Below are 10,068 nucleotides of genomic sequence, written 5' to 3'. Positions count from 1 at the left end.
TCACATTCTCCTCCATTACAGCATCCATTTTTTTTTCTACCCCATTTTCAACCACCACATCTCTCGTCAGTCTATCATCGTCCTTCAACGACCATAGCATTTTGTTGTCTAGATCCACCGTTGGTAGCCATTGTGAAATATGCACTAGCGCCTCAGACACCAACTAACCTTCAGCCATGCTACCTTCTGGCTGAGCTTGTTGTCGCACAAAGCCTTTTAGGGTTTTCATGAAGTGCTCCAAGAAGAACATCCATCGCATATGGACAGGTCCAACAATCTCCACTTCATCTATAAGATGCACAAGAAGGTGGATTTATATAGTGAGCATGTTGGTAGGCAGGTATTTCTCAAAGAGACAAATTGTCTCCACTACTCCCTGCCTAGTGGATTCAATAGAGGACTCTTAATCTCCTTCTGTGAGATCCATTGCACCAAAGTCGACAACCTATAAATGGACCCGCGTATTTCTGGAGTAAGGCATCATGCGATCGTGATTGGTAGTACAAATTGCCATAAATGAGAATTATGAACAATGGCTACACTCCAAATAGCAAAATACGCATGCCAATTACAATCCATTCGTAGTACAAACCTGACATATCTTATGCCAGTCATGGGATTTTAGCCCTAATAATTGGTCATCTTTAGAAAACACAGACCAGAGAGAATGCATCATACTCGTCGGAGTGCGGATAGACTTAACTACTTGCTTCACAATGCGCTCTTTTTTAGTGGAAAAAACCCAAGGAGCGTGAGGTAGCTGCACGCGACTATCAGCACTCGACTGTGGCCAAAGCGCCTCCATCTTGCCTACCTCCTTCAAATCCATTCGTGCCCCTATAGTGTCTCTCTTTCCTATGATGTGGTCCCATAGCAAGCTGCCTACATTCTTGAAAATATGCATGGAATCCAACAAGTGGTTGACCTGTAAGTGGGTCCAATATGGCAACTCGTAGAAAAATGAGAACCACCACATTCCGTTTGGATGTGACTCTGCGTGGACCATTTTCAGCTCGTACCAACTTGTGGCATTCATATGTGTTGGAGGTCGTCCAAGAAAACCTTCGATGAGTTCATGACCCTCTGGCAAGAAAGGCATGTCCTTGATGTACCATCTTCTTCATGGTTTGTAACCTTTGAGAGTCTAATTGTGGCCCACACAATGGACATGCATGATAATATGAGGTAGCCAGACCTGTTCCAACACAAGGATCTAGTGAATACAAGCTTGAACGAGATAAAATATAGATAATACCAACGAGAACGTAAGCCTATTTACATGAGCACTCTCCGAATCTTGAAAAGTCATGCATCGTCCACATGAGAGTGGCTCAAATATTGGTAGACCGTCGACCATCGCGCTTGCTCATATCTTGCATGGTGACTCCCTCCTCCCACAAAATCTTAAGCTCATAGACTAATGGACGAAGATACATATTTTTGACTTTGTAGCGGCCGGGGAAGAGTAAGCTAAGGATGAGATATCCTTTCTTCATAGAAAGCCATGGAGGGATATTGTAGTTGACAAGGACTATAGGCCACACATTGTAAGAAGTTGAGCGAAGACCAAATGGGTTCATGCCATCTATTGCAAGACCGAGCCGAAGATTCCTTGGCTCTCGGGGGAAAATCCTGGGAAGGTAGAGTCAATGTGGCTCCATGTGCGTGAATCCACTAATATTCATTGAACTCCATCCGTGGACCTATTTTGCACATGCTACGTTACCAAGCTCACCATGGGGCGAACGTACGAAACATGTGACTTATGCGGGGATAAGGGGAAAGTGTCTGATAACTTTTTGAGAGATGGTTTGCCCTTGCAAGTCCTGTCGATACTTGTGAGCATCACACTTTGGACATGTCTCCATAGTCTCGTATTCTCCTCGAAACACTATGCAATCGTTGATACATACATGGATCTTGTTGTAGTCTATACCAAGCTTTCGTAAAATATGTCGTGCATCATCACGAGACTCAGGCATGGTATTTGCAGGTGGTAATATATGATATTTTAATAACATGAAAAAAATCATAAAAAACCTTGAAAAAGCACAAATGTTTTTAATAAAAGTGCCGAAAAGAAATCAAGGAAGCCTATGTATAAGGTACTTGAACAACTCGGCCACACTCGCATCGCTCCACCCGTATTTTGCTTGCACACTTAAGAGTGCAAGCCGTGTCTTCATATGAGATACTCAGCACCCATCATATAATGGTATGGATGCTTCCCCTCTAAGCGGATTAGAAGTCTCGACATCCATGGAAATCAATGCATCAATCATTGCCTCCATCTCAGGCTCCAAGATTGTAGGTAGGTCTGGAAGGCTGCCTGTCTCCTCTGGCATTGACGGTATAGATTGGCCTTGCAAGTGGTGGATTGACTCATGTATTCCATCCATCGCACGCCCACGAACCCTTCTAATTGGCCGCAAATGGTGCACTCCTCCTTGGGATGAGACGTCACCTCCCTGGATAGAAAATTTGCCAACTAGACCCAATCTTATTGTATATGGTATTCAATTAGCTTGCGAGTACAATGCATGATTGATATTAACTTTTCTTACCGTTTGCTGAAAATCTGCAATTGCTTGATCAATGATCTCAGATTAAAACTGGCCAAATCGTAGTACGTGTTTTATAGACGATCGACGTTTTCATCTAATTGCCAGCTTACATTGAGAGCAAGGACATGGGACACACTGATTAAGATACGCCTCGTGATCTTGAACAACAGGACCTTCATTGTTTTCGATTTTGTCTACGTTACGACAAACAATTTGTTTTTGTTATCATTCTTTTTTCCTTTCTTAAATTGTTCTCCTCTCCTTCCATCTCTCTCTTTTTTTTTCTTTCTTAAATTGTTATCCTCTCCTTCCATCTCTCTCTCTTTTTCTACGTTATGACTACGACTACGACCACGACCACGACTATGACCACGACCACGACCACGATCACCATGACTACGACCACGACCATAACCATGATCATGACTACGACCACGATCATGACTACGACCACGACCACAACCACCACAACTAGGACTACAACTATGACTACGACTATGACTACGACACGACCACAACCACGACTATGACTATGAATATGATGACCACGACTACGACCCACGACCATGACCACGACTACGACGACCATAACCACGACTACGACCATGACTACGACTACGACCATGACCATGACCACGACCACGACCACCACGACCACCACGACTACGACTAAGACTATGACTATGACCACGACCACGACTACGACTACCACGACCACGACCATGACCACGACCACGACTACGAAGACCACGACCATGACCACGACCACGACTATGACCATGGCTACGACAACCACGAGCACGAGCACGAGTATGACCACAACCACGACCACAACTATGACCACGACTACGACCACAACCACGACCACGACTACGACTACTTATATAGAGATGAAGAGAGAGACAAGAGTTAGGGAGAGAGCAAAGTTAGAGAGAGAAGTGAGAGAGGTAGAAATAGAAAGAGAGACAGAGAGAGAAAAGAGATAGGGGGAGATAGAAGGATTTAGGAAGAGTATAGGAAGAGAGAAAGAGGGAAGATTGAGGGAGAGAGAAGGGTTGAGAGAAGAGAGAGGAGAAAGAGAGAGAGATCCGACTAGAGCATTTGACATCCATAGTCAACACACCATGGAAAACACAAGTACAAATTGACATTGAATTATGGCAAGAAAATCCACCACAAAACAATAGTTATAATACTCGAGGTAGGATTTCAAAGTCTTACTGATTTCAATCGGTCATGGATGCCATACTATGGGTAAGTTGCACTCACTAAGAATAGAATTGGCGATTCACCTCATCTTCTCTCCATCATCAATAGAATTCTCCTTTACCATTTACAACTCACCCACCTTCTCTCTACACTATTGCACACTACAATCTCTATAAGGGCATGAGATTAGGATCTCCACAGATACCAAAGCATGATCTCTAGCTTGATGGTTGCATATATACTTCTACTACTCATGGAATAAACCTTAAAATAGTTATTATGCTCAAATATATGCTTGTTAAAGCAGAAATTTGTTCCTAAGACTATTCTAAGGAAGAAAGAGGGCCAATGATAAAAGTGTGTCCTTCCTTGCAAGTAATTTTATATTATATTTTTTAATTAAAATTGATAGTTGAAGATGAGTTTCCTAAGAGATCTTATGGTGATGCTGTTTTAGTTTTGCAAAGCATATGAATGATGCTGTTTTAGTTTTTTGTATTTGTCTTTTTAAGAAGAGATTGATTTTTATGGAATATCCAAAGTTATTTTTAGATTTACGTTATGAAAAATGAATGTTTTTCTAACTGATAGGTTGATTGCTTTCCTTGTATACTTGCATGGTGGAGGCTAGGACAAGCCCCATGTATGAGATGTCTCTTTGCAGGAAGAACATTATGCTAGGAGGCACAAGTGTGCTAGGGTTCTCTAGCTATATATCCCTTAGGTTTGTTGAGGATCAGCCTAACCCCTATGAGCCTAGGATGAGCTTATTATAAGGTCTTATTTCATTTTCTCTCTTTCTCTCCCTCTCTCATTTCCTCTCCCTCCCTCATCCTCATCCTCTCTTTCTCTCTTTCCCTATTAGGTTTAATGATTTTTCTCTCTTTTTCTCTCTCCTCTCCCTCTCTCATTTTTTTCTCTCTCCTCTACCTCTCTCATTTCCTTTTCTCTCTTTCTCTCCCTCTCTCATTTCCTCTCCCTCCCTCACCCTCACCCTCTCTTTCTCACTTTCCCTATTAGGTTTAATGATTTTTCTCTCTTTTTCTCTCTCCTCTCTCTCTCTCTCTCATTTCCTTTTCTCTCTTCCTCTCCCTCTCTCATTTCCTCTCCCTCCCTCACCCTCACCCTCTCTTTCTCTCTTTCCCTATTATGTTTAACATCCTTTCTCTCTTTTTCTCTGTCCTCTCCCTTCCTCATTTCTTCTCCCTCCTTCTCCATCTCTCATTTCCCTATTATGTTTAATGTCTCTCTCCCTCTCCCTCTCCCTCTCTCATTTCCCTATTATGTTTAATGTCTCCCTCTCCCTTTCACATTTCCTCTCCCTCCCTGTCTCCCTCCCTCCCCCTCTCCCTCACCCTCTCTTTCTCTCTCATTTCCTCTCCCTCTCTCAATATACACAAATTATACAAAAAGCAAGTAAAAGAGAAAGAGAATGCACTCTCCCTCCCTCTCCCTCTCTCATTTCCTCCCCTCCCCCTCCCTCTCCCATTTCCTTCCTCTCCCTCTCCCTCTGTTTCTCTCTATCTCCCTCCCTCTCCCTCTCCCTCTCTCATTTCCTCCCTCTCCCTCTCCCTCTCTTTCTCTCTCATTTCCTCTCCCTCTCTCAATATACACAAATTATACAAAAAATAAGTAAAAGAGAGAGAGAATGCACTCACTGTAACGACTCGAAGAAGGGTTTCGTGGCTCCTCTTCGCGATGGTGGCTCCTCTTCGCCCTCCGTACACCTCCTCCTCTTCTTCGTGAATGACGGTGGCGGCGATGGCAGTGAGAAGCCTCTTTCTCTCTTTTTCTCCCTCTCAACAAAACGATTGCTCTCTCTCTCTCGCTCTCCCTCTTGAAATCTTTCGTGAATGTGCAAAATGAAACGTGCTCGGGTTTCGGCCCGCGTTTTTTTCTCTGGATACCGTTGCTATTTGCGTCGCTAATCGGCGTCACTATGGCCTGATATCCTTGTAGTGACTCCACTTGAATGAGTTCCAAAAATCATGAATGTGTGTTTACCAAGGTTGTTCACACTAGCAAAAGTATTTAGAATGGTAATCTATAGCTTCCAAAAGCAAGGAAGAAGCTTAGAGGTTTTTATCAACACCACTCACAAAGGAAATTACTTGCCTCCTTGTTGGAGTCCTCAAATTTGATGTTCGATATAACACTCAAATAGGGGAGAGGGGGTGTCACATGTGTGGGTCAGTGGGTGTTATCCTTACCATAATGGGTGAAACAATAACTACCTTTCAACAAAAGGGTTGGTATGATAAATTTTATTGGCTTCCTAAAAATTCACTATACCTCTAAATTTAGCCATCAAAATTAACATTTTTTATTGTGACTCTCTCCTTGTATGCAATGTTCATGAAAGGGCTAGCATTTTTCCCCAAATAGTGATTAAAAATGAGGTAGAAACTCCACTAATTTATCCTATTTTCACTTATCTTTTCTTTAAAAAATTTCAAAAGATGGGAAGATTTTAGAGATCCTTTATTAGCATAAGTGGAACTTTGATTTGAGATTTGGAAATTTGATTCAAGATTTGAACTTTGATCTTTTAGTAGCATAAGTTGAACTTTGATATGAAATATCCCAGTTAGTTGGGTGGCCTGAGAAAACTTCCAATAGGAGAAAGGCTTCTTGATAGTCTAATGTGAAATTAAGCTAATATTGTAGACTTTAGTTTCACTAGTCTTGCACCCATGTGGAACTCTGGTGGGAAAGTGCACTTTTGCATCTTTGTAAGGAGTTTTGCAAGATTTGGTACATCTTTGTTATGATCATGCCTATTGACAATGCCATTTATATAACATATATAAAGCAAAAATATACTTAATGTTTTGAGAGTGTTTGATATTGTAGTTATCTAGATCATTATCAATGTTGATCAATAGATCACATGACACATAACAATCCTTTTTTCTCAAGAAATCAAAACGCTAGGCCAAAACATAAATTGGCACTATTGGGAACAAATGATTTAGTTAAATACTCGATGCTTATGGAGTAAATATGGGTTGGGTATCAAAATCAAGTAGCGAAGAAACTCGTTATCCTCTACATTTCTTTAGAGAGAAGACTATGTATCGGTAAGTTCAATGTTATCAAGAATGTTATAGAAGTGCTACTTTCAAGGTTTGGATACCATGAGTTCTTTCAGGAATATATTATTGACATGTAGAAATCCATTTTTGGGGTTTGCATTGGGTGCCAATGATACCTTAGTGTTCGAGCACAATTTTTTTCTTCTTTTCCACTATCAACTCTAGATGGATGGAAAGTACGGAAAGTAGGTGTTCGCTCTTTTATGTGCTCTTCATTCTGGGGCTACTTTAATTGCTCCTTTATAAGGGCTAGCCAAAATTCAAAAGCTTGAATTGTACACTAGGGGTACTTTAATTGCCCCCCTTCATGAGGGCTAACCAAAATTCAATAGCTTAAAATCGACGGGCTTGCTTTTCATGCTTACAATGTAAATGGGAACACAATACACCTTCGAGAAAGGGCATGGTTGCAAGACTTTTGAACGGGTCAAAATCGCGAGCTTGACTTAGCACATACACGGTTAAAGATGAAATTTAGCTGATTATTAGTCAAGGGTGGTTTCTAATGGTGGAAAATCAAGGTGCAAGTCAATCAGAATACGTAAGAGCAGTGCGCGGGCACACGGTGTCTGTGAAAGGTAGCTGATGATAGAGCCGTAACGATATGAATGCGCAGAAAAAGGAGCTCTCTCGTCGGGTCAGCATATATATATATATTGCCATGGCCGCCTTGCATCAAAGAGCACAGAGCATAGCCTGCATACAGTAGCTTTCATCTTACGGCACCACTAGAACGCGCATTCGACGATGGTGACGATGACAATAATGAGGGGGAGGGGGCGAGTCGTGAAGCGTATGATGCTGTTGCTGATGACGCTGTCGATGGCGGGTCCGTGGATGCAGCAGCAGGCAGGGGCGAGCGTGGCGGACATCGTGAGCCCGAGCGTGTTCGACCAGTTCCTGCCGCAGCGCTCCTCCGCCAGCTGCCCGGCCCCGGGCTTCTACACCAGAGATGCCTTCCTCTCCGCCGCCGCCGCCTTCAGTCCCTTCGGTACCACCGGGAGCGATGTCGTGCAGCACCAGGAGATCGCCGCCTTCTTTGCAAACATCGCGCACGAGACCGGCAGTAAGCGCTCACACAGACACTCTCACACACGCACACACTCTCTCTATTATTTGTTATTATTATATATTAAAAACACACACTCTCTCTCTATATGTGTGTGTGTTTGGGTGGGCGTGGGGGCAGAATGGTTAGTTAGGTGTTTGCCATTTTTCAAATTTAAGTCCATAAGGGTTCGAAACTTGGAATCGTGGAATATGCGCTTAGGTATATTGGGATTATCCCTAGCATGTAACGAACAACATGTACCCCCCCCCCCCCCCCCCCCCCCCCGCCCCTCCAATATTTCAAGCTTTCCTAAGCTCAAATGTATAAGTGGATGCATGTGGAAAATTAAACAACTAGAAATTCTCATTCTCAACAACCACATCATAGGATTGTCCAATGGAGCTACCATGTACTTAACTTGGCCTTTGCACTTTAAAGCAAGGAATACAAGTGAGGTGCTATCCTCCTTATGAAGGCTTTGTGTAAAGGCTTTTGACATGTTCTTCACTCGGCTAGCTTTCCATTCTAGCAGTGTTTGGCATATTCTCTCATTTATGTCGAGCATATCTTGCATGAGGCTAGCTTCCACATCTAGTATGGTTTGGCATTGGTCTTTTCTTTTGTTAAAGGCATATCCTCTATCATGATAAGAAGCCTTGTAGAAGCTAGATATGTATTGCAAATTATCATTAATACCCTTTTGACACCCCAATACATATTCCGTTGTGCGATGTGTGGCTCTTCTCAAGTTCTAGTAACAAGTATAAATTAGTTTTACCATTTTGCTATTTATAGTATGGGTGCATGTGTTGCAAGATTTAGGGACCCATGCTCATATCTCTTAGCATATTGCTGCCTTTTGCTTAAAATGTATCAAGGTTAACGTGGAGGGTATAAGACCCTATGCTTGCAGCATGAGTTATGCTTACATGAAAGAAAATGATTATCTCCCATAAGGGAAAATGCTAAGAGCTTCAAGTTTAATTATATATCTACTCAAGAGAATTTAGTACTAACCAATGTATCATTTGTGTAGGTGGGTGCTACGTTGAAGAGATCAATAAGGCAGACTATTGTCAAGCAACGGATGAGTGGCCTTGTGCTCTTGGAAAGCAATACTATGGTCGTGGTCCTATCCAACTCTCTTGGTAATCAATCCTTACCTACTAAAACTTTGGAATGTAAGATTTACCAAAAGGGAGGCAATCTTTTTAAAGCATTGTTCCATGGAAGACCTATGGTTATTCATCATGAATGACCGCTCGCCACTTGAATTTGTAGAAGGATAAAACTCATGAATTTCAACCCAATATTTAAATTGACACCTAACTTATATGCCATTTTCTAGGAACTACAACTATGGACCTGCTGGTCAAGCTCTTGGATTTGATGGGATCAACAATCCTGAAATTGTTGCCCAAGATCCTAGTATATCCTTCAAGACAGCAATTTGGTATTGGATGACACAACAACCAACTACTTGTCATGATGCCATGGTTAGTGGCCAAGGCTTTGGAGGAACAATTAATGCCATAAATGGAGGACTTGAGTGTGGTAGTAATGCCAACCAAGCTCAACAACAAAACCGCATTGACCTCTACAAATCTTATTGCTCTATCTTGGGAGTACCTACAGGAGATAATTTAACTTGTTGACTACACAATAAATCTCTCATAGCAACTAGTAACCATTGTAATGGAAACGAAGATGACCATAACAATGATTAGGCTTCAATACCAAATCTTAATCTAAGATTGACATTAAAAATGCTATGTAACGAGTTGGAAAACTTACACATATACTTGTATACAATATTCTTGCTAATTGAAAGATTTCCTTATGAAATGACATTTGCAATGCGATGTATTTCATCAACCCCCACATCATATTATAATCCTTTGGGCTTGCATATAAGAAAAGGCTTAGTGTTTTCTTGGAGCATGTTTGTTATTCTTAAAGTCAAATGATTTCGTGGTTATTGAAAATAGGTTTCTCTTCCAATTCTTCTTTGTCATCTTCCTCTTCCTTCTCTTTGACTATTCTTCTTCTTCTCCTTCCTTTCGTTCACTTTCAACCTATCATCTTTGCAAAAAGGAAATCTTTCTATATTCTTGTTAGATAAAATTGGCTTTATTCATGTTCATATTCT

At 41.6% G+C, this 10,068-nt stretch overlaps 1 protein-coding gene across 1 annotated transcript; it reads left to right on the top strand.

Annotated features, from left to right (window-relative positions):
- The first annotated feature begins 7,534 nt into the window (after positions 1-7,534).
- On the top strand, positions 7,535-9,856 carry LOC148010836 (endochitinase 4-like). Its single transcript, XM_087671957.1, has 3 exons — positions 7,535-7,934; positions 8,956-9,067; positions 9,268-9,856. The coding sequence occupies exons 1-3, from the start codon at positions 7,616-7,618 to the stop codon at positions 9,572-9,574; spliced, it is 738 nt and encodes a 245-aa protein (XP_087528083.1). The 5' UTR covers positions 7,535-7,615; the 3' UTR covers positions 9,575-9,856.
- Positions 9,857-10,068: the final 212 nt, after the last annotated feature.

The sequence above is a fragment of the Lygodium microphyllum genome, chromosome 29 (assembly GCF_053477565.2).
Source record: "Lygodium microphyllum isolate KBCC chromosome 29, Lygodium_microphyllum_v1.1.10, whole genome shotgun sequence".
Lineage (NCBI taxonomy): Eukaryota > Viridiplantae > Streptophyta > Polypodiopsida > Schizaeales > Lygodiaceae > Lygodium > Lygodium microphyllum.
The sequence above is the reverse complement of the archived record's forward strand: the minus strand, read 5'-3'. Positions and strand labels throughout refer to the sequence as shown.

Coding starts and splice junctions, on each gene's coding strand:
- LOC148010836 (XM_087671957.1), top strand. CDS start 7,616: ATGGTGACGATGACAATAATGAGGGGGAGGGGGCGAGTCGTGAAGCGT. Junction 7,935..8,955: donor CATCGCGCACGAGACCGGCA/GTAAGCGCTCAC, acceptor TCATTTGTGTAG/GTGGGTGCTACGTTGAAGAG. Junction 9,068..9,267: donor GGTCCTATCCAACTCTCTTG/GTAATCAATCCT, acceptor GCCATTTTCTAG/GAACTACAACTATGGACCTG.